This window comes from Xiphias gladius, chromosome 10 (assembly GCF_016859285.1).
Source record: "Xiphias gladius isolate SHS-SW01 ecotype Sanya breed wild chromosome 10, ASM1685928v1, whole genome shotgun sequence".
In the NCBI taxonomy this organism is placed as follows: domain Eukaryota; kingdom Metazoa; phylum Chordata; class Actinopteri; order Istiophoriformes; family Xiphiidae; genus Xiphias; species Xiphias gladius.
In genome coordinates, this window is record NC_053409.1 from 24,757,423 (window position 1) to 24,782,597 (window position 25,175).

At 42.3% G+C, this 25,175-nt stretch overlaps 1 protein-coding gene across 3 annotated transcripts in view; it reads left to right on the forward strand.

Moving 5' to 3' along the window:
- LOC120795184 (protein jagged-2-like) overlaps positions 1-25,175 on the forward strand; it is a 104,065-nt gene that overhangs the window by 20,012 nt on the left and 58,878 nt on the right. For 2 of the 3 annotated variants that reach the window (XM_040136828.1, XM_040136829.1), the window contains exons 1-2: positions 17,776-18,157; positions 19,036-19,359. In XM_040136828.1, coding sequence (XP_039992762.1) covers positions 18,089-18,157; positions 19,036-19,359 — 393 coding nt within the window. In that variant the 5' untranslated portion in view covers positions 17,776-18,088. Of the gene's footprint in view, positions 1-17,775; positions 18,158-19,035; positions 19,360-25,175 lie in introns of those variants that run through there. The other variant, XM_040136827.1, reaches the window with a different exon arrangement.

Below are 25,175 nucleotides of genomic sequence, written 5' to 3' on the forward strand. Positions count from 1 at the left end.
GCAGTCAAGAGATGGAACGTAAAGTAACCCAGTACATTCTCGAGTACTGTGACTTATTTGACTATATTCATTTTGGAAACTATATTTTTTACATGTATTTCATGGTTGCATTTATTAGACTTTTTGCAGATTTAGATTTTTACAATGTGGTGTAAGCTCATATGTAAGCTCAGCAAATATTGGTATTTCAAATGTCTCAGTTTAGCTTTATGACAAAAGGGACCGAGACACTATGTAAAAAGTTTCAGGACAGAATAGACAGAGATTGGAGAATTTTCTCAGCTTCTCAAGTGACTGATCATTATTTCTAATTTTGGAGATGTTCATAGCTCTCTAGAAAGGACCATTCTTTCCATGAGATTTTTACCTTTTTAAAAAAAAAAAAAACACAAATGAAGATCTGATTTTTACAAATCAGTTAAACACATAATGGTGATAAAATGAATTAAAGACTGCCATGTGTAATGCAAACATAGTAAATTAAACCATGAGACTTTGCAGTAAAGAGCACACTTACATTTTCTGTTTCACTTTTTCTTTATCTTCAGCCACAGCCTTTTCTGAGCTCTGTCCCTCAAGAAAGGAACAGAGCTTATATACAGCAAACTGCAAAGACTATTATCTTTTGTGAAAAAAAATCAATAAAGGTTGAAAACAATGGACCTTAAATTTTGACTGATTTTCTTAAATCAATTTTGACTTAATTAAATTTAAACTGGTCACAGATAGTAGACTAAAGCTTTATTCCTGTGGAGCAGCCTCAGCCCATTTTTCAAAAATGAGTATTAATTTAAATGCAATCCACAAAGACCGCCTCCTTCACCTTTTGAGGTTACTCACAGCCGTTCTGCATCTTCATCTTTGCATCAAAGAACATGTTCATTCACACTCACGCTGCATAGCAGCGAGTGGATAACAAAGAGAAAGTGGTGGTTTCCTTCTACCACTATCTGCTGCCACAGCAATGGGCCATCAGATGAACAGCACAAAGACCGTGAGGTGATAAAAGACATTAGTGAGATATGGAGGATATGTGCCATCCACTGGGAGCGATTGGAATATTTTGATTCCTGAAAGGAGATTTTCACTTTTTAGGAAAAAAAAAAACTTGGACTGGATCAACTATATTTTAAAACTGCAGAATCAGTCCTCTTATGTACAAGGCATTCACGCAGTGTTTTTAAGTCCGCAGAAAGTGGACAGGGTGCACAGTGGTGGTCTCACAGGCATCAGTTTTGATTTAGCATGTTTTAATGCTTTTTTTTTTTGTCACGACTTTCCATCCTACTAAGCCCTATTATCTAGAGCTCCCAAAGTACCAAACTGCAAGTAGCTTGAATGTGGTATCCTAATATTTTTGGCAGTCTGGTGGCCTTAAAGTTTCGCCTTTGACCAACACTTTGGTCCATGACTAGGTATCACAAAAAGAAATGGATTTCCTAGATGAATCCCAATCCTAATATTTTTGGTGACCTCCTGAATTTTAATCTAGGGCTACCAAAATTTCTAAGTGTACGAAAGAAATAACAAAATGTAATGAACAGATTGCCATGAGAGCACATTAAAGCAGTGGGTGAACACTCCTTGTTTCGGACACTCCATCAGCTATCCAATAGAATTTTCTCATGTTATATTTCCTGTTATTCCTATAGTTCATAAAGTGTTGCAGATATATTTGTACAAGATGTTTTCATGAGGAATTTGTTGACTTTCCTATTAAGGGATTGTTTTGTGTTTTAACAGCAAGTACAGCAACGTTTTATATTAGGAGCCGTATGTGTCACACGAGGGCTGGTGTTACGTCGTCTTCTTGTTCTGGACTTTTTCCTGAGATGGCAAACATTTTTTTTTCAGTCTGTTTGCTTTTGGTGCTTCTGCAATACATGATGTCAAGTATAAAGTCAATGCATTGATATTATAGGCGTTGCACGTTCTGTTTATGGTAATGCATACATCTGTTAATTAGAAGACAAGTTTGTCAAGATGTTTGTAGCAGGGCTCGCATGTAGCTTGCTGTGAAGCGTTTCAGTGGGAGGGAGGATTTTGTTCAGGTGGTAAAGGTGAAGATTTGACACCTTCAAACTCCCTCTCTCAAACCTCCAGACCTTTGTGTTCAATGTTGTCTCCTCTGAGATCCCAGCATAGACACTCAACAGGTCACTAAGACCAAAGTCCTGATCTGTCCTCCCCCCCGCTGTTGACCCTTTGACCCATCATAACATCCATACCTGGTTTGAAAAGGACCATGAGGTGTATTTCTTTTCTCCGGAAGTGACTCTACGTCTCTTTGTTTTTAGTGTCTTCATGTGTAGAGTCATTATTAAATTATGTGATTAGACAGATTTTCAGAACATAAACCTAAAACTTTGTGTGATCTGACTTCTCACGTAGGCAGGATGCTTTCAGACTTCACAGAAAGCCCCTTGAGCTTGTGCAGGTATTAATTTGCAGTGATTACCTGTAGCTTCACAGGACCTGCAGCACCTCCAGCCAGCCAGCCAGCAGTCTCAGACAGGGGCCTAATTGACACTGTCTGAGGGGGGGTTCAGCTGTTTTGTTCCTTCCTTTTTATGGCTGAGGGCTCCCCGCCCTGCAGAGCTTAATGAGATGTTTACATGGAGCTGGGTGTGGGAACCGGGCCCCATATGCTGCCGTGTAAGATGACAGGGACCTGCTTTGTGTTTTTGGCCTTGTTAAGAGGTTTTAGAGCTGAAATCAGAGCCTTTGGCCTCTCCCGACCTACAGCAAGGTGAGAGACACTCTGCAGCAGATCTGCTATCAGACCAAGCGTTAAAACATAATAGAAGAAAAGATCTCTTTATGAAAATCCACCTAAACCCCATGTGACAGATTTCAATTTGGCTTTAATCAAGTAGGCTTACCCAGTAAGTTTCCTGAGGTACCATCCTGTTTATTGTGTGAGACAACATAAGAACTGTGTGTGTGTGTGTGTGTGTGTGTGTGTGTGACAAACTCTTCTTTTTATATGGGTTTTTACTGAAGTGTTTACTAAGGCTGGGTATCATAATTTTAAATTGAACTTGATAAATTTTTTATTTTTATTTTATTTTTTCGTTGAACTGAATTTGGGACCGATTTCTGCAAAATTTGAAAATGATCAGGAAAGGTTTGATCACAGGTTCAGAAGACAGGTAAAAATCTGATTAATCACTTTTGTGATCAAACTTTTGTTACTAGACAGTTTTTGATAATTGATACTATGGACACATTTGAGAAAAATCAAATCACTTGCAAAGTGGATCCAGTTGCCACAAACGTTGATGCCATAGATGTCCCCATATTAACAGTTTGGTTTAGACATTTTTACAACCACAGAAACTGACAAATTGAACCGACTTACAAATATTTTAAACTTAAATATGTGTCCTACAAAGAAACGTGATCTTGGCACCCTGATCTGGCCGTCCATGCATCCATTTTTGATGGCTTATCTGTGTATGGGTCACGGTGGCAATAGACCTAGCAAGGAAGCCCAGATGTCCTTCTCCCTAGCAACATGCTCCAGGTTTTCCTGGGGGATCCAGGATGTTCCCTGACTAGTTGGGATATGCAGGTGCCCGGTTATGTTTGAAAAGAACTACTTTTTATGACGTGTTGTCTGATCATGTTGGAAATTATTTATAGTTGTTCTGAACTGCCACACTGGAAGGAATGAAAAGCCGGCCATCATAGAGAGGGGGGAGACGTGGCAGGTTTAAATAATGGGATATAATGATCTCTCCATTCAGTCACAGTTTTTCACTTGAAAAAAGCCAGAAACAGTTGTGTAACAAGTGAAAAAAGAGTGCTTGAGAAAGAAGTTGAAACCCTGTCTAGTTTCTCACCTCCGGGTGCCTGGCCACTCATTGCATGACATGGATGTCAGGTTGTCAGTTTTTGTGAAATTACAGAAATTGTTGGTCGCAGCTCCCCAATACCGACGTCTGAAAGGTGTGGGGAGAGGGTTTTTCTGAAACTATTCCACCAACTGACAAGCAGTTCTGACAGAGCATACTGGCACCTTAATCCCTCAAGTGTCGATAAGCCCATCATTGTCAGATGCCGGAACCACCTTAGCCCAACTCCTTTCAGTGCCAGCGGTTCTACTCCGGGCTCACTTCAGATGTCTGAGGTCCTCGCCCTGTCACTAAGAATGAGCACCGCTGCCCTTTGAAAGAAACTAATTTCTGCTGCTTGTATCGCCGGTGTCATTCTTTCGGTCATTACTCAAAGCACATGGCCATAGGTAAGGGTTTAGAAACTAGATTGACCAGTGAATCGAGAGCTTCGCTTTGAGGCTGAGCCTCCTACTGAGTCCTGTACAACTTTAGCAATAATGTGGGCGCTGTCCGCCTTTCAAAATCACGCTCCATCTTACCCCCTCACTCATCAACAGGAGACCAAAATATGTAAAGTCCTTCATCTTAGACTTGGTGGTCCTGATTCTTGTTGTCCATGCTTCACACTCAAATGCAATCCAGCCCATTACAAGCAGGAGGTTGCAGTCCTTTTATGTGGATAATAGGTCGAATGCAGGACTTTTATGTGGAGATTTTCCCACTCTGTTGTTGCTACTTTTAATTACACTGAGTAAAAGGGCTTTCTTTTAGTTTTCTTCCTCCACTGGTCCAGGCTGTTCATTATCAGAGCAACTAGTCATTAACATCCCTGTCAAGCCTGCATTGCATACCATTGCCCTGACAAACTGATAAGACAGACAGGCATTGAGACAGACAGGTGTAAAGGCTTTAGTCTCTGTCCTCCTGCTTGCTGTTGGTGATAAAGGCAATAAACATCATGGCTCCAGTGTTATCAGACGCACACCTTTTTGAGCATCAGCAGCAGGTGCACCTGCTCTAATCCACACACTGACCCCAGCTCAGAGGAACTGAGTCCACCCATCAGCAAACACCTGCTCACCTGCCATCTGCCTTGCATGGGCGTTCGTGTGTGTGTGTGGGTGTGTGGGTGTAGATGGCGCTGGTTTGAGTGGAGTTGTCAGATTTGTGTGTTTAAATCTTTGTGTGAAGGTATTTTGGAACATGTGCATTGTTTGTAGTGTGGTGGAAGGGTTTTATGGGTTGTGGGCTGGTTGCCTTAGACGTCAATTTGAGGTTAAATATAATAGCCCTGTGAATTCCGCAGTGATGCTGTACCGCTGTGCACAGGAAAAGCAACAAAGGCACACTCCCCATGCCACGCAGAGTTACCTACATTCATTCACACTTACATTTGAGACTTTGACGCTCTGATTCAAAATTGTAATGTCTCAAACCACATCAGTAATAAGTGTTAGGTCATAAATCCTCCAGTCTGTTGAACCACTGCTGTGAAAAACAGTTCCGGTGAATATATCAGAAACCCATATTACGTGCAGGGAACACATTCTGATTGGCTGATAGGTTTCTTCACACTTAGTTTAGTTTTGTCACATCATATTAGAAATTAATCACTTTAAACTGCAGGTTACCATAGCAACAGTAGCGTTATATAGCGTTTTTATCCAAAGCGCTTTACAAGTTGCCTCTCATTCACCCATTCACACACACAACGATGGCAGTAAGCTACCATGAAAGGTGCCGATGTGGTGTTCGTTGTCTTGCCCAAGGACACATCGACATATGGACGGTAGTAACTGAGTATCGACCCGCCAGCCCTTTGATTAGTGAATGACCCGAGCTAAATTGTGAGCCACAGCGGCCCTGCCATTACCGGTTACAAACCAAGCCACTCACTAACCGTGGGTTGAATTGACTAGAAGCACGTTTTAAAAGCGGAAGGTGAACTGATCACCGCTTCTCTTTTTGCCTGTCATTAAGTGCCCATGATTTAAGTGCAGTAATACACTTTTAGGTGTTCTTATATAGAAAATAACAGACTTGTTGGAGGAAATGACCTTCACAGAAATGAGCCGTGCCTCAACCCCCACAAAATAAGAAAAACCTCAGCAGAAGTCTGTTCAATGCCTGTGTAGTCTATTAGCGGAGCTAACTTTCTGCTGTTAAACTCAGACAAAACTGAAGTTATCCTGCTTGGCCCCCAACACCTGAGAAACAACTTATCTAATGATACACTTACTCTGGGTGGCTTTGCCCCGGCCTCCAGCGCCACCGTTATGAATCTCGGAGTTCTCTTTGATCAGGATATGTCCTTTCAATCTCACATACAACAAACTTCAAGGACTGCCTTGTTTCACCTACGTAACATTGCAAGAATCAGGCACATCCTCTCAAAAAGACGCTGAAAAACCAGTCCATGCTTTTGTTACCTCTAGGCTGGATTATTGTAATTCCTTATTATCAGGCTGCCCCAACCAATCTTTAAATACTCTCCACCTGATCCAGAATGCTGCAGCGTGAGCACAGACAGGAACTAAGAAAAGAGATCACATTTCTCATGTGTTAGCTTCTCTGCATTGGCTCCCTGTAAAATCCAGAATAGAATTTAAAATTCTCCTCCTCACCTACAAAGCCCTTAATGGTCAGGAACCATCTTATCTGAAAGAGCTCATAGTACCCTATTACCCCAGTAGAACACTGCGCTCCCAGAACGCAGGCTTGCTTGTGGTTCCTGGAGTCTCCAAAGGTAGAATGGGAGGCAGAGCCTTTGGTTATCAGGCTCCTCTACTGTGGAACCATCTTCCAGTTTGGGTCCGGGAGGCAGACACCCTCTCCAGGTTTAGGAGTAGGCTTGAAACATTCATTTTTGATGGAGCTTACAGTCAGGGCTGGCTCAGGCTTGTCTTGAACCAACCCCTAGTTATGCTGCCATAGGCCTAGACTGCCGGGTGACTTCCCATGATGCACCGAGCTCCTCTCTCTGCCTCTTCCTCTCCATCTGTACACATTCATATGGCATCAATGCTCGTTACTAACTTGGCTCCTTTCTCTCGTTTAGCTTTATTCTTTCTCGTCTCTCCTCTCTCATCCTGTCGCTTTTTGCAGGTACTTCTGCCCCTGGTACTGTGGAGTCTGGTTCTGTGACTGCAAACCACTTACTGTCCCCATGATCCTGCTCAACACCCACGAATTCAATTATTAGTATTATCATCTATTATTAATTATAATAATATCAATAATTATTTAGTTATATAAGTACTATTATTCACCCTATTATTATAATAATTATTTTTTATTAGTCTCATTATTGTTACACATCTTTATGTTATACATGTACTGTGCTATTATATTTGAGAATTTTTCTTTTAGGTCATTCATATGTTTTCCGTGAAGCCAGGCGCATGTACACTGTGTCTTTTAACTCCATTGAACCCCTTATAACTCATAATTACCATTAAATCCTCTACACATTCTCCCTGCGGTTCTGCAACTTAACTTGACTTAACTTAACTTATTTTGCTTTAAAAGACAGGTTATGTTTTGTCCCCTTGTTGCTGTGCTTGCATTGCCACATCACTACACATCCTTCCAAAACCTTAAAATTCCTCCACAGAACACATCCGTCACAACTTTCCTCCAGGTTTCCTCACTTGTGCTGCCGATGTTACCAGACTGCCATTGTAGAGTAGCGGCAAAAGAACAGTGGAAGTGACATGAAATGTGGATGTTTGTTCAAACTGAGGACATGTTTTGCCACAAATCACGTCTACCAGATTTATCTCCACAAAGTGAAGTGGCACACGCTAGAAAACGTCAGTCACTATGCTTTTTTTTATTTTGTTCGTGCTTTGATTAAAGAACAAAATCCCTGTTTTTTATATATATATATATATATTAAAAAAAAATACGATATGAGAAAAATCTGATTTAAAGCCTGATATGAAACTGGAGCCTTTGGATGAGCCCGCGAGCAGTTGAAGAGTGAGGTACCATCCTGTTTATTGTGTGAGACGACATAAGAACTGTGTGTGTGGTTTGTGTAGGAGAGCAAGAGGAAATTTTATAGTGGTAAATAATGCGCCATTCGGAATGCCTGTTCCAACAGTTCACTTAGAAATTTGCATGTTCGTGTGTGTATCGGTATGTGCAGAGGTGGAGGGTGGGCTTCAGCCTGTCAGCGAGCTGTCAGGTGATTAAACGTTGTTGCCTCTCAAGGTGTGAGCCTTTAAAGCTCAAGCGGTGAGAGGAGGAGCAGACCGAGGTCAAACAGAATTTCTGCTCTCTTGACCTCCTGCTCAAAAGTGCTTCAGCCGAGTGGATGCTTGCTTAGCACGGAGGCGTGAGCCCCGTCCTCTCAGGACAGTCTCACTGCTCTTAGCATAATCAGTTTGTAACCCTCCAGTCCGCATAAAATGCTACCTCATGCCTTTTTAGGCCATGACTATAGAGAATACAGAAAATAGAGCCTGCTTGAGCTGCTGTTTTCTTGTGAAGCCAGCAATGGCACGGAACCTTACAGCTGCACTACCTTGAGCTTTAAGCACAACTTTGATTTCTGCTCCAAATTAAAACAATTCCAACTTTAACCACATTTGCGTCTGCATTTCAAAAATACGTCCAAACAGACTACTGTTTACAGATTTTAAAAACACAGTAAAAAGTTTCTTGTCAGTTACTTGCTATGTGTAGAGAGCTTAAGGCTAGCACCTTATGATGCATTCCAAAAGCTGTTTCCATTGGTTTTTTTTAGATTTCCATCCACCTGTTTTTATGCACATTTTAAATTTAGACATAACATGAGTGTAAATGTGGAAATTTTGAAAAGAGAGAGAACCTTTTTTTGTTTTTTTTTTTTTTTTTTACTCTTGGCTGGTGTATTGGTTAAAAACAAAATTTAATCCCTAAAACTAATACATGAAACAAACATAAATGCCATATTTCCATCACGTTCTACTGTTTGAGGTTTGACTGGAGTTTTTTTTTTTTGATTACATCATTTGGTTTTGTCCTCCTCTTCTTAATGGCACCCTACCGGAGACTTTGGGCTACCAATTGTTTTATCTTGAATTACCAGCTCAATGTTTCTGCAACAGCAGTGAATGCATCCCACATGAATTTTCTGTTGGCCATTTTCTGCAAGTGCGGTGAAAATTTGGGCTGCATTTGGATGGAAACCTGACTTATGTTAGGCCTCTCACCATTGTGGCAGCATGATGTGCATTAGGATACACCACCATCCTATTTCATAGGTTTCATGCATGTGAACACTGAAAAAAAGAAGAACTTCGCTTCCCTGATGTACACATCCTGACCACTGTACCTTGACTAATTCCTATGTATGTATGGTGGGTCTGGAATGTGCAACAGCAATATTTCCCAAATCCTATAAATCCAGGGCACTCCTTCCAGGAGGGTTTATTTTCATGGCACCCCCAGTTTCTAGATGTGGGCAGAGATTGAAGGGAGGGCAACCTGTAGGTGTGACTCCACTGGAGGTTTCTCTGTTTTTTTTCTCATACACACAAGGAACAAGCAAGTTAGAGACAAAGACACATGGACACAGAGCAGACAGTGTTCCTGTGTTTTTGATTTTCCTCCAAGTCTAACAACATTCAAGTTTACTGGAGCTTTGCATCCAGGTACTGATCCACATCTCAGCACATTGCGCTCGTCTCGCACTGCCTGATAACTGACCTGACACAACCTGAGGACTCCTGGCAGGGTTAACCCCACCTGTCCGCTTCTCCACACAGCTCAAAGCTACTATTTGAACCAGACGTTCACCTCGCTGTGTGATGAGAAACGGGGAACTGTCACAGGGATAGTCACTACGTTGGGAATTGAGCATCACAAATTTCAATCCCTGCTGGGAAATTGAGTGTGATTGACTAACTCTCCACTCCCTTAAAAAAAAACATCAACCTCACATGCTCCTGAGCAAGGCACTGTATGTGTGAATGTCTGTTATCCTTCAGGAAACTACCCTGAGCTATTCCTGTAAACAAGAATGCAAGATGTTGGGTTATACAAGGATTGAGAAAACTAAGACAAATCTTCCATTCCGATGAAATGATCCTCCAGTGTCCCGTATTAAGGCTGAAAGACCACACAGGCAAGCTGCAACAAGACTGTCTAAAGTTTACTCATTTGTCAGATAAGAGCTCTCCTCAGTTCTGTTTGCATTCTTCAGGACGGGACTTGTAAACGTTTCTATGGCAGCTCTCTCAGCCCTCGGCCTGTTTGTGTGCCATTGCACTCAAATGTTGTGTGCAGAGGCTTTGGGTGAAGGTGAAAGCGACTGTGTTTGTGGGCATGTTCCTTTCTGAAAACACTTTGATTCTCAACAAGATCTTCGAAGAACAGTAGCTCATGAATCATACAGAAAGAGACAGAGGTCAGAAAAATGGGGGGGTTTCACAAAGACAGAAAAGCTAAAATGTGAAGACTGAAGAGCCAGATTGAAACAGAAAGTGAATGTCAGAAAGTGATATAATTTTAGAGGTATGAGTGGGTCAACAGCAGAGCCTTGCTTTTAGAGTTTGGACTGTATGATTAAAGGGGGTCAATTGCATTCATCTCTTTTGATTTCCCATTGATAAACAATAGATGTTTATAGAACTTCAGTGTCAGGGGTGCTTAACTAGAATTTTCTTGTTTTAATGAGATTGTTTTCACGTTAAGATATTTTCCATGTTTTATTACATTCTGTCATGACTTATTTATTAATTACAAAATTATCCCTTATCATATCACTTTATCTTGTAATATACAAAACTTTCTTGTTGTAAAATAAACTTCTCACTATCACTACATGCAGACATTTTATGTTTGTTTTCTGTTTTTAGCAAGATATGTTTATTTAGAGTAATAAAGACAAAGATTTGTGATATAACATGATAAAGTGATATGCTGTTATAATAATAAAAATGACTCAGCTAAACAGAATAATTTGGTATGTAGTAATAAAAAGGAAAGCATGCCATTACACTGAAAAGTATCTTATGTAGGTTATATCTTACCTGCAAAGAATCTCTCTAAAGCAAGGAAAATGTCTTGTTTTAACAAGAAACTGGCAGGATGATTTGACTAAAATCTGTTGGATGGGAAAAAATTAAATTAGCAAGATTTTGCTGGGAGCCTGGTATTCACACCATTGAACTTTTTAATGGTTCAGGTGCTAGTGGGAAAGTCGAACATCTAGAAATTTGAAATTGGCTGGTAAACACTTGTATTTACATTCTATTATTGTCAGGAAATCAAAAGTTGGAGGGGTTTTTTTGTTGCCCCCCCCCCCCCATTAATTGAAGTTAGTGACGCTAACTTTGATTGATGCCTTCTATCTTTTTTCAACCATTCTTTACACTTGCTTCTTGATTCTTGTGACACCGAAGACTGGGGGTTTGCATCCTGCATGCGTTTGGGTTACTAAATTGTTTTGGTCAAGGTTAGGGAAAGATTGTGTTGCAGGTCAAATAATAAAAAAGTAAGCGTGTGTTCATGCTCAAAGTCAAGTTGGACTTTAATATTTAAAAATATCAAAACCTCAGTCTTTGCTGAACCTTAACCAAGTGCCGTGAGTTGCCCAACGTAACAATGGCATTTTTAAACATGCTTAAGTTGCTACAAGTGGATACCATTAACAAAAAAGATAAGAGACATTGTCATTGAACATTTTGCATTTTAAAAACATTTCCTGGTTATGTAAACGAAAAAATGTCCAGGAGGTTTTTAGTTTATTTCGAAGCATTTTTTTTGGTTGCAAGTTAGTAATATACAAATGTAATTTTTAGGAGATGTAACCAAGCGAAGTCATACGATTAACAAAATGACTCCTATTGTGCAGGCAGGCACACGCTGCGCTGTACTCGCCTACAGAACTTACTCAGGACTCCTAACAGCGACAGAGGGATATTTCTGAATATTTCATGTCCTCTCATGTCATTAAAGGCTCAATTACATTAATCACCAAGTGTGATTAATGTGCAGGAATTTGCATCTGTTAGATCGGTGCAGAGACAGACCCGAACTTGTAAAGTTGTGCTGGACAGACACACAATGGAAGACGTGTTATAGTAGACAGTAGAATATAAAAATCGATTGGCGCTAAACAGTGCATATAAGGTAAGGGTCAATGACAAACAATTACAAAGGAGAAACCAAGGTATTTCAAAACAAGATTAGGGTGTGTGTACAGTCAGATTCTCAGTTTTCTTAAAAATGAATAAATCTTAATATATTAAAAAACAAGATTTAATTACCTTGTAGGAAATTCTTGTGGATGGCAGCAGGGGTATAATATGACATGGTGCAGCGCTCAAAAACAGCAGTATTATATCTGCAGTGCAGGACGTATCAGATCAGTATGTGTAGACTTCAGCAGGACTCTTGTTTAGTCTTTGTTCCGCATTAGAGGCCCCAGCAATGTGAGATGGGACTTTATCGCCTGCTGAATTGCTTAATCCTTCAAACATTCATCTCCTGACTGTGAAAACACTTTTTTTTTTTTTTTTAAGTTGTACTATTCCATTTCCAAACCAAGAGTCAACATGCACAGGTCTAGAGACATTGTACGGAACATGGTGTGATAATCCTTTTCTAATATTTTACGCTTGAACTACTTCATTAAGAGTCTGTCTTGATTTTATGTGAGACTGGTACTGCGTCCTCTTAAAACTGAACTGGTACCTTTTCTGTGAAGCATGAGCCAACTGGCTTAATTGGAAAAGACAAGTATCCTGCATGACCATGCATGTTTTTGTCAAACTTCATAGGAGGGTTGAGGTTTTAGCCATGCAAGCTGCAAACATTTAGGAATGGTCCACCACTATGGCCCAGACTGCAATATCTCAGCAACTATCAGATGGATTGCCATGAAATTTTGCACAGACATTTATGGTGCCCTAAGGATGAATTCTGCTGACTTAAGTAATCCCCTGACTTTTAGTCTAGCGGCATGAGGTTGAGATTTTTGGTTTTTAATGGATAAACTCAACTTTTGGATGGATTGGCATGAAATTTGGTACAAACATTCATGTTCCCCTCAGGATTTATTGTTATAACTTAGGTTATCCCGTAACTTTTCATCTTGCGACATTTTACTTTGTCTACAACTTTGGTTTATGACCAAATACTTGCTGGTTTTAACCATGCTAGTGTTGTAGCTCTAGGCATGGTAATTACAGTTGATTGGTTGGTTGGTTGGTCATTCAGATTGGAGTCAGCTGGTCAGTTGCTTTCTGCTACTGGGGCAATGTAATTTCTTGGAAACACTCCATAGAGTAGAAAATTTCAGCCACCCCTGTGGACATAGGACACTGAGTATTTGACAAACACTATTGAATGATTCTACTTTCTGTGTAGCAGAGATGAAGCCTACTTTCCGTCATCTCCATCTTTCTCTTTAAATGCAATTTTTGCTGTCAAAATGGCTGATTACGCAATACAATAATTGGCATACGCTTATCTTTTAGGGAAAGAATGAAAGAATTAACAAATGAAAAAGGAAATAGAGAGCGATGGTATTAGTTATTTTATGAGCTCATCTCATGATAGATATAAAATATTAGTCTGAAAAGCCAGTGTTTGTCAATGGAGTAAATGCTTCCATCCAGTACAATACTTCCCTCTGAAATTTTGCAGGGGAGCAGTAGACTATCAGTGGTCTCTCAAAAATGGACATACTCCCCTAAAATCACACAATACCCATACACTTAGAATAGTCATCATATAAAGCATATAGTTAGGCCTAACTGAGCTTACATTCTGAAGTGTCCAGTGATCATCTGCTAAGATAAGTCCAGTAACTTTTACGCAGCTAATTAACCTGAGCTGCGTTTAACATCCTTCTCTTATCACTGCTGATAAGAGCTGTCATAAGGAGATGAACATAAGACGTTTGTGTCTGTGTGCAGGCATGTGAATGAGTCATATGTACACAAGTATGTGCAAATGACAAAATGTGTATGTGTGCGCCTGCACCTGCTTCCCTGGGAGGAAACATCTGCTGCAGGGTGTCAGAGGCCACCTGTTGGACTCCGTCCTGCAGCCACTGACTGACCAGCCTGCAGAACTGATCTACTGTCTGCACAAGCTCAAGCTGCAGCAGGAAGATCTGTATGAGGAGAGACAGCTGTCTCATTAGACCGTCCCATGGCCTGTCATCTGAGACGGTGTCGATTCACCCCGTTTGCCAAAATGAAAGCTGTTTTGTCAAATATGAAAGCAACAGGAAATCTTCTCTGCATGCTGGAAGTAACGGATTGACAGGGTTTTCGTGCCCGCTGGAAGGCTTGCGATTCTTAAACGCAACTTTCCAATCTGAGAAAGGTCTGAAACATGCCAAAACTGAGAAAAATATCCTGATTAAAAACACTACTCACTTGACAAGTAGAAGATTGATAGTGGACAATTATGCAAAACATTTTTGATTTACAACTTTTTTTAACATTCAACTCCAGACTGAAATATCTCAACATCTCCCAGGTGCCTTGGCAACAAATTTTATCATGCTGACTTTGATGATCCCCCGAGTTTTCCTCGCGTGCCACCATGAGGTTCACATTTGTGGCTATGAGTGAAATGTTTCAACAGCTGTTGGATGGATTATCATGAAATTTAGTTCAGACATTCATGTTCCCCTCAGGATAAATTGCAATAACTTTGGTGATCCCTTTGCTTTCAATCTAGCGCCACCCTCAGGTCAAAATTTATGACCAGATACCTGCGAAACTAATGACATTCAAATCAGCCTCAGCTGAACTTTTGCGTGTAGTGCTAACTTGCCAGTGTTAGCATGCTAGCATTCTAGTCTTGTTTGAGCTACACTAAATGTTTCGTAGCTACACTCAGCTGCTGTTTTAGCCATGCTAGCGTTGTGGCTCAAGGGATGGTAATTACAGTCGGGTGGTTATTCAGTCCGCCGCTTCGGTTAGTGTAATATCTCGATTGTGAACATGGTAAACATTATACCTGTGTAGCGTCAGCAAGTTGGCATTGGCATTCATAAGTACAGCCTCACAGACCCTCTAGCATGGCTATAGACTCTTAGTATTGTTTGAAATGTGTTACCTCTACCTAATTCAAGCGTGGTGTCTACACAGGGGTGAAGGCGTGGTAAAGATCACACACTTAAAGCAGTACTCCACCTATGTTTTGAGTATCGCGCTCTCATTCCTTGTAGGCTTAGAAGTTCGTAGTCCGCTCCTTCGCGAAGGATGGCAGCTGTAGTCAGCTTTGAATCACATCAGTTACAACTGGTTCCGAAAGCGGCCCAGAGTCACGGTGAAAAAAAATCGAACTCCCATAGAAAGTATCCTTTTTGCAGCTAAAATTTCATTGTCCAGTGATATGCTAAGTTTGTTCCTTACCCTTACAGTTTTGCAAAAATATGGCTAAATACACGTTTTATTGGTCAGTAGTGCAGCTCATATTTTTATGAAAAGAAAAGTTGCTAGTGATTTTGTACCGTTATTAGAGGGGTGACAGTGGAGGGAAGGACGTCATTGGGAATGACATGCAGCAACCAGGGACGTTGCAGTTAATGGTCAGCACCTTAAAACCTGAGGCCATCAGGGAGCCCCCAGACATTTTGATGTCTGTGATTCACTGTGAAACTGGGTCTCCATTGGAGTCCCCTGAAATTGCTCTAAACCTAAGCCAAGCCACAGCTGTTGTCCTCCTTAAAGGCATAAGACAAAACATTTTCAGACCCACCTTTCAAACCTGTGGTGGACTATTCCTTTAGGGACAGAAGTCTTGTGGTTTTTGGTTCAAGACGAGGCACAATTTTTCTTCTCAGGCATAAAGTTTATCGCTTTCCTTGCCCATTCATCGCCCCAGCCTACACATCATTATTTTTCAACACAAATCGTAACAACAGTAAACCTTCATCTACTGGTACCGAGGGTCGGCCTTGTATGTAAATTATGCGTCGAAGAAACGTGCCATATGAACATGATTCCCCAGCAAGAGCAAAAGGCCGAGTTGCTTGGGATTGTGACGTTGTAATAAGATTTAGGAGTGTATTATCACATTACCCCCAAAGTGTGTAAATAAAATTGAGGCTCCAGGCTCTGGGCACACTGAGAACCACTGTGCTGAGCGTTTTGGACTTGCCGTACAACATAATTTCCAAATTTCTGTCAACTGCAGAGAAGCTGCCATAATTTGCATTTCGCAATGTGGTACTAGTTCCAAAAATATAACTTCACAATCAAGTTAAACAGTTCAGGCCAGTCACCTTCGCGTCAACCAGTGATTCAAGTTTTTGAGAAGACTGTTAAAAACTTGATGATTAGATGGTTCTGAAGACTTATGAGCTTCTCTTCTAAAACCTAAGCCTCATACAGACTTTTATTTGCTGGCATTTCATTTGTTTCTAATAACTTGGCCCTCTATCTTTTGATAAAGGGACTGTTTTCTGATTCTCTCATCAATTCGTCTTTCAGATTCTGACTGACAGGGAGCGGAGGGTTGTCGCTAGCGGCTGTTTTGCTGAAACTACAGATACCGGCACAGGTTCACCTCGAGTGCTCGATGTTCTTTATTTTCCATCACGTACACTGACACTTCCAGAAGCTGTAAAGACGGCAGCTACTTCATTCAATTGTGTATCGTTTGTGTTGTGTCCTTCCAATTTTTGTTGAGTGGCGCAGTGGCAGTTTTTAATGGAATCTAAAACCAACGAGCTGATCATTGATCACTGAACAGTAACGGACAACACAGAGAGCAGTTAGTATGTATTGTTGTGTACATTGCTTCAAATAATTGAGATGGGGTGTAAACACAGAGATGAGTGCATTTTCAGCTAGTGCTGGCGTTTTCATCAGTATTTAATTTCCAGTCTTCAGTCCATTCTTTTCTTTTGTGACGGTTTCATAGCTCACAATGCGTACTTTATGTCTACCTGAGAACATATAGACAGTAAATTTTCCTTCCACTCAATGCTTTACAGCATTTGAAATGGTTCATAGCTGTCATTTAGATGTTTATGTATCAATGTTTTCCTTGAAGTCCCCATACAGGTTTACAGTATTCCCCCCTGTTGATTGTACCACATGTGTAGTGTGTTAAATCCTTTTTAATTTTATTTTAATCTGCAAAAGAATTATGAACAAGTGGGTATAAAAAATGTCACGCAATTCACACGCCCCCAGGGTTGACCTTTTTAAGTGTTAAGGCTTATAAGGTTTCTGTATTCTGGTGTATTTGGAGGGCTTTGGATCAAACTGGATGGACGGATGGATGGTTTCACTGATCATAATGGAAACCATATCTTCATCCTTTGAGATTATATGAAGAAAGAGCAGAAAATATCTCCTCTGAAATGGAGTGCAGTAAAAGTGGAAAGTCTTTTTTTTTTAAAATTCCTATAACGGAAATACACAAGTGAGCTCAAAAGCTACAGTATTTGATGAGGTGCAGTGGGCTTCTACCTCTGATCACATTCATATCTGTGTGCTGCATCTGGGTCAGTAGAGGGCGCTAACAGCCACGTTTCCTCTGCCTGCAGGTCAGTGAGGAGCAGATCGGGTGTCCTTCGCTGAACACAACACGTGCTACACTCCGCAGGTTCTTTCTGATCATCTATGGATCAGATTTACAACACAAACCTTTAGTTTGATTGTCCCTATATTAAACAATCGTCCGCATTACAGTTCTACATGAAACTTGCGAAATAAACACATTTTAACTGGCATTTATTAGGAAAAAACGGTTATTTCGATGTAGAGAGACACGTGTTTTTAATAAGATGCCATTTGACGGTGTGAGTATAGTAAAAATACAAATACAAGCTCCTGTGTGAGCAAACTTGAATAATAAATCCATCAGCTGTCCTCCTCCCGCCCCTCTCCCCGGTTGGCCCTCGGTCGCCAAACGTCCCGCCCAGCAGGCCCGCGATTGGTCCGCCGGGCCGTCCATCAACGGGGAGCGCCCGACCTCGGCTCCGGGCAGCAGAGACGCACCGCTGCGCTCCCTCTCTGCCGTTTAGTGCGTCGAGCGGCGGAGGGAAGTAGAGTTTACGCGTCTTGTTGTGCGTCCCTGGACCAAACAGGAGCAGCGGTGCGCTTTTCCTCCTCCTGAGCCGCAGGCATCCCGGGGATCAGCCACGCCGTGCATGCCCCGGACACCGGGACGAGGAGGATACGGGCTTTTTTTCATCCCCCTTCTTCTTCATTAGTATTTTGACAGATTGAGACACACATATTTTGCATTTCCCTAATGGTAACCAACACCGAGCAGCCAGAGACATGTGGAATAATCTGGGGAAACTGCACCGCTTCTCGCTAGTGTGTCTTCTCCTGACGCTGTGGGCTGAGGTGAGAAGTTTATTTGATTCGTCTCAGAGGGACATTGTGTATCCGATGCTGGTTTAACTTATCAGTGGACGGGGGGGTTAGATTCCAGCCCTAATTGAATTGCCAGCTCTATAGTTGAATCATGTGATCTTTGAATTACTAAATACTTCTGCTAAGACACTAAAACACCCGCCGTGCCACGAGCTGTCCATTTGTGTGACATAAACCTAAATCATCTCTCCTGTGATTTGGTGAGAGTCTTGTGTTTGTCCGTGGAGTTTCATCACCGGGGGACCCGTGCCAGTGTTAAGTGCGTTAATTGGTGTTTCACGGTGACTCGTAAAAGCTTGGTTGCGCAAAAATAACTGGGCGAAATAGTTTTTCACGTTTCCAGTACAGCTTCACCTGCTCGGAAAAAAAAATTCCCCGGAACAAGTCGGATCTTGGCCCTATCTTCAACCTTGTGGTTGAGAAAAAACCGATTTTGAACTCAGACTCGGGGCAAAGGTCTCGCTAAGGCGGACTTGTCCCCGCGTAAAGCTGCAGCCTGATAGGCAGAGCGAGCTAAATTGGAGTGCCGGGTTGCGTTATCCGGCTCGTAAGTAGAGCTGTGCCAAAATGTACAGTAGTGCGGGCTGTATGGCGTCTGTCCACTGCACGAAGCAGAAAACGCGTCTTGCTCCTTAGACCTGCTCGGAGGGGGAGATAATCCCATGTGCTCCCGAAAGAAATGCATCATTGTCAGAGCAGCCCGATTAATCGAGGAGCGTTTTTCTGGAGACGGCTGTGATTGCCGCTTGGCACTTGAGCCTCAGGCGTTTACGTCCTCGCAGCGTTTCCACCTCCCGTCTGTCGTTTCAGCCTTGTACTCTCTCTCACGTCCCCCTCCCCCTCCCCAGGTGTCTCAGTCCACGGGTTACTTCGAGCTGCAGTTGATTTCGGTGGATAACCCCAAAGGTCAGCTCCTGAACGGCGACTGCTGCGACGCGGAAAAGAGCGCGGCGGAGGGCCACTGCGGCGCGGATGAGTGCGACACCTACTTCAGAGTGTGTTTAAAGGAATACCAAACGGAGGTCACGACCAATGGACCGTGCACCTACGGCTCGGAAACTACTAAGGTTATCGGTGGGAATACTTTTCAGTTCAAGGGCGGCCAGAAAACCGGACAGAACCGGAACAACGACGCCGGGAAGATCATCATTCCCTTCCAGTTCGCATGGCCGGTAAGTGCATCATTGTGTCACTTTGTGGAGGTGGAGACTCGCCAGTTTTATGTGAACAATAGTCCAGATTGCATGTTTTACTGTTTCTTAAAGTTGGGTCTCAGAGGACCTTTGCTCTTACGCAAATATTGCTCAAAAGCAGCGAAATTTTCACCTGGATGCATCATCAGAACTCAGGATTCACTTAAATTCAAGCCCCTCTCAGCCTGCGAGGATGGCCGTTGCATTCCATGATAAAACATCCCTTCAAGTTAACAATCTGACATTTTGTAAAAATGAAAAATTATAAAAGGGAGTTTGGACGTTTTGGTGGTGAGTCAGTCCGCAGCCTTAAATCTGTCATCCCGGCTCATACAAACTGTAATCTGGCACATTTTGGCGCATTTTTCCGCAACAAGTATCTCATTGCTCTCCGGGTCTCTGCCTGCCATTCATTCTTTCCTCTGCGAGTCCATCTGGCAACGTTCGACGTCTATACATCACCCGACATCTCGGGCAGGAAATCGCATTCCTCCCCACCGGAGCTTTTGAGGGAACGCCGGTGTGTTTGCGATGAAGCCAAAACCCTCGACGCACATGGGTGGTGCAGTTGTGTCTGGGTTTGATGAGTTACCGAGCAAGCTGCTGTTTGCATGGCTTCAATTGCAGTCTGCGGAGAGGCGAGGGGGGCTGTTTGATGCCAGTATTTTTTTTGGGGGGGGGGTTTCCAAGCAAGTGTTGGTCAAGAAGTGGCAGGTAACTTATTGTCTAATCTAAACAGAGCAGTGATCCGATCAAAACTTTCTCCAGCTCCTTATTTGGAGAGCCAGCGTGGGAAACGGGAGCAGTGCTGACAATCAGAGCTCTATGAAAACCGCTGCGAGGCCAAAAGAGCCGCTGTTCCACCCAGAGATCTGTATCAGGGAGGTTTAATGGGGAGATGGATGCCCCGTGGAAGAAACGTCACGAGTTTGATTCCCACGTCGGCTAAGCGAGCTGCAAGAGTCCTTAGTCATCACGGGTCCAAGTTGAAAAGAGTACGGGGCCATGACCACAGCCAATAATCACAGAATATCAGCATGTGCCGGAGTGATGAGTCGTTTAACCAACTAGTCGATCAAGAGAAAAGTAATTCGTCACTCTTTACATAATCAGATATTTACTTAAGTCATTCACACTGCAAGAATTTCCTTCCTACAAGGGACTTTTAGTTATTACTGAGTTGTAAAACACGTGTCTTCTTGATACAAGTGAGATTTTAAGGTTTTTGGTTGTTTTTTTTTAGATTAAAATCAACTGATTTATAAGAATTTTCTAAAATAAAGTGTCATATTTCCTGCTTCCAGTGCAGCAATCTGTCTTAATATGTTGACTCCATTGTTCTTAAAAATCCTGAAATAAATTGATTTTTATTGTAGATGGACTGAAATAATCCCATTGCACTTGCAGGTCCTTTCACTTCTTTCACGAGAATAAGACTTTTACGACTTAACAATAGACACAATGACTTGGAGACTTGGAGGCGTTTATGAAGAAAAAAACACAAAAAGCTTGCAGCTTCTCCAGACTAACGATTTTTTCTTTTTTCTCTGCGTCATATCACTGTAATTGAATATTTTTTTTACTGGTTGCTCAGATGAAATGAGCAGTTTGAAGACTCGCACTGTGCCCGGGGAGTGTGTGATGGACATTTTGTCTCAAAGTTTAGACATTTTACAGACTTCAGGTTTAATTTGAAAAAAAAAAAAATCAGGAGCTGCAGCCCTGATTTCTGCATACACGCGAAAGCGAAACCTTTCGTCACTCTCAGAAGACCCTGCGTTTGAAGAGAGAAGATGAGCCAGAAATAAGATGCTGCAAGCCCGCTGAAATGATCGAAAATCGTTCAGTCATTTAACCACTAATACTCATTGCGGCCATATTTTGCCACGGAGGAGCAGGAATGCTGCCCGTGCGTTCGTGTCAGAACATACACATCGTACACATCGGGTGCTTTGTGCGCGCGGCTGGCAACGTGACCTCTCCATTCATCACTCCCATGGTCAGCTGTCAGCAGAGGGGAAGATGGAAGTAGTAAGTTGGGGCCCTGCGGGCGGATACGGTTACCACTAAGTTGTGTGGGACACAGGCGCTGGATATCAGTGTCACCAGCTACTCAAACAAGTGAAGATCCCCGGTCAATCTGGGCCGGGGGATGCCTTTACCTCGCTGCCTCTCAGGTTCACGCTCCGTCCGCTATTGGGTCATTGTCTCAGTCGGCGTGTGTGGGGTCAGTATTTTCCACTATCTGCCTGGGAGGGGGCGGAGGAGTGTGTGTGTGTGTGTGTGTGTGTGTGTGTGTGTGTGTGTGTGTGTGTGTGTGTGTGTGTGTGTGTGTGTGTGTGTGTGTGTGTGTGTGTGTGTGAGTGAGAGAATGTGTTTGTGTGTGTGCGTGTGCGTGTGTGTGTGTGTGTGTGTGTGTGTGAGTGAGAGAATGTGTTTGTGTGTGTGTGTGTGTGTGCGTGTGTGTGTGTGTGTGTGTGTGTGTGTGTGTGTGTGTGTGTGTGTGTGTGAGAGAGAGAGAATGTGTGTGTGTGTGTGTGTGTGTGTGTGTGTGTGTGTGTGTGTGTGTGTGTGTGTGTGTGTGTGTGTGTGTGTGTGTGTGTGTGTGTGTGTGTGTGTGTGTGTGTGTGTGTGTGTGTGTGTGTGTGTGTGTGTGTGTGTGTGTGTGTGTGTGTGTGAGAGAGAGAGGGGGGGCATAAATGAAGAAGGGTATCAGTGTTCAGCAGCTTCTTCTGATGACGCTGTCAAGGTCGCAGCAGTTGAAGGCTTTTTAAAAATGTCATTACGCTTCATATTTTTCAATCAATTCTCCAGGACAACTCATGAAGCTTTCACTGCCCGTTTGATTTGGTTCTTTAATGTGTTTGGTGTAAAAGTCTCTGTGCGTTAAAGACCAACCCCCTGCATTGAACAGTTCATACACAGTAGCTGCATCTGTTGATTATTTTTCTGATTAATTAAGTAATTGTTTCATTTATAAATGAGCAGAAAACAGCGATCAATGTCCATTACAGGTTGCCACGGTCTAAGGTGAAATCTTGAAAAGTCTTGTTTTTGCAGCCAACAACAGTCAAACAGTTTTATATTATTTAACAATAATATAAAACTGAGAAAAGAATCAAATCTTCATATCTGAGAAGCTGGAACCAGGTAACGTTTGCAGTTTTTGTTTGATGAATGACCTGTGATTAGCCTAATTGAATCAACTAATGATATTGATATCCTACTATTTTACTATTTACTACTCTTGTATTTGTGACAACTGTGTATATATTACGTCATCTCTTGCTTGTCTTTCCATCTTGAAAGTAGACTGTCCTTACGACGCATAGTCACGATTTATTTTTAAGGGACATCTAGCGGTTGGGTGAGACAGCATCAGCCTTTTCAGCAAATGCCCCGAAACGACATGTCTGCGTTCGAGCCACAGCGCCCTCTAGAGGCCGTAGTAATTATGACGAGAGGTGACGTTGTTATAGTGCTGATTTTCACGACGTGAAACATATTTTTTTTTTTCACCAGAGATGTTTACGAGCTTACCTGTGGCATGTTTCCTGCTCACAGTAGGGGCGCTAATCCAGGGACAAACAAGCTATATGGGCGTTTAAGCTATTGGACTTTTTTCTTTTTTTTTTTTTTTTTTTAAGGATATTTTCCTTATTCAAACTGAGCGTCTAAGAATAGAGAATCTTCTATATTATTAATAACTGCAAAGCGCTCACAGGCAAATTTGTGATTTGTTATTTTTGGGTTGATTTATAAATAAAACTGACCTGACCAAACATGACTCATCAATTAATCAGCTGAATGTTTCAGCACAAATCGTAATCGTAAAGAAAGCAGAGGTTTGAAATTTGTGCCGCGACGGCTTTGTGTTCTTAGTGTGAGCAGGTTTGTGACGTCAGGTTTCGTTCTCAGCTGAGGAGTAATTATGCCTCTGGAGGAGGAGCCAAGTAGCAGGATTTACTGTTAGGTTTTCCTTTTTTTCCTCATTTGTTGGATGGTTTTAAGTGACGGAAATGACTCCTTCAGTGAATAAATGTCAGGAGTTAAGTATTTTCTTTACAAAGCCCTTGCGCTCTTTTCGTCAGTGACTTTAGGTTGACTGGGCGTATGTTCTTCCCCCTCTTCCTCCTCTGTTTATGCAGTGATGAAAACTGTGTTTGTGAAACAACAGAAATGTAGTATCACAAAATATCAAATCCAGGCCGACTTTACTAGCTTTAACCGCAACTCACGAGCTTCCTCAGTGAATATCGTTTTCTCAGTTGCCACGGAGAATGAGAAACTAGATCCTGAGTTAAGAGTTTTTGTCACACAGCTATTTCTAAGATCGAGAATGAACTTTCATGTTCAGAATAAATCTATTTCGTGGGGAAATAAGATTGAAATTTCGTCAGCCATCATCTCAACATCATTCCATCATCATGTCAAACAAAAGTACTCTCTTATCCCGGTTTGGTTTAATTACTAATTGATAAATCATCTTTTGAGGCAAGATTGACCTTTTCAAGATGTAAAATGACATGATGTCTCACTCGCTTCATGAATTAGAAGCCCCGACCTTGTTGTCGTCCCACTGCGCATTGCAGTTTGTCGTGCTGTTGACCAGAAAACAACGCTAACAGAGTGTGTTTTGTACGAGGCCGTTGCCTGTAGCCTCTGGTGCTGCTTTAGTGGACTCCTTCAGTTGGCCTCAGTATCTGGGCCACTGGTCCTGACATGAATTAGCTGCTGAAAAAAAAAATAAAAAAAGAAGGACATTGTTCTGCCCTTTCCTTTGCTGATCATTTCCCCTTCATGCTTACCGCCTCAGGCTGTTTGGGTCCTCAGTGACATCTTTTTCATGAAAGGGAATAAGGGGGGAGGAAGGAGAGGGATTGACCGTTGGAGCGAGGGAAGGAGGGATGATGGGGAAGACAGGAAAGAGGGAGGAAGCAGCCCCCCTTTTATATAAAAAAATAAATAAAAATTCTGCTTCCTTGTGAGTTTTCTATCACAAGGGAGTCGTATTTTTAGGACACAGACACTTAAGATGCCACTTTTTTTTTATACACTAGTGACTGGAGCAAAAACAAGCATTTACTTCTTCTCCTCTTCCTCCTCTGCTGCCCCCCTCCTCACCAACTCTCTCCCGTCTCTTCATCTCCCTCTCTCCTTATGGGGTATTTTTAGAGCCGCTGTCCTCCCCTCACCCCTCTGTGAGTAAATCAAGGATCAAGGGCGTGTACTCCTTCAGTTTCATAGCTCGTTTTTTTTTTTTTTTTTTTTCCGCCAGCCCCCACTCTTGCCAGAATTTCCTCCTCAGCCTGGCAGAGCTGAGAGGACAGAGGTGGAACAGCTGTTGTTTAGAGACCTCCTCCGACTCCTGCTCCTAGAATAAATGTTTTAGTAAAATTGCATTAGCAAAACAGGCTATGATTACAGTACACCAAGTGTAAGATCACCTCACTCGGAGGAGTATCAGTGAGCGATCACAAAGTGCAATGCTACGAGTCGTCGTTTTTGGTGATTCTTCTCGATGCCGTTACTGCCGATGGTTGGCTCGTTTGGCTCATTCGGCGAGTGCGTCTTTGGCGTGTTCACCTGCTCTTCCATCGGGAGCTCTTCTCAGTTCGGTGATGCTTTTATGGTCTATTTTAGTTTTGGGAGAAGGACGGAGGGTGTGCTCTCTCTCTGGATGGAGGTGAAGGTCTCTCGTGGTTTGGTGTGTGTTAGGGGAGGCTGAGTGAGAGAAGGAGGATCCTGCAACATGTAGAAAGACTAAAATGACATATTGTAGGCCCACATGTGTG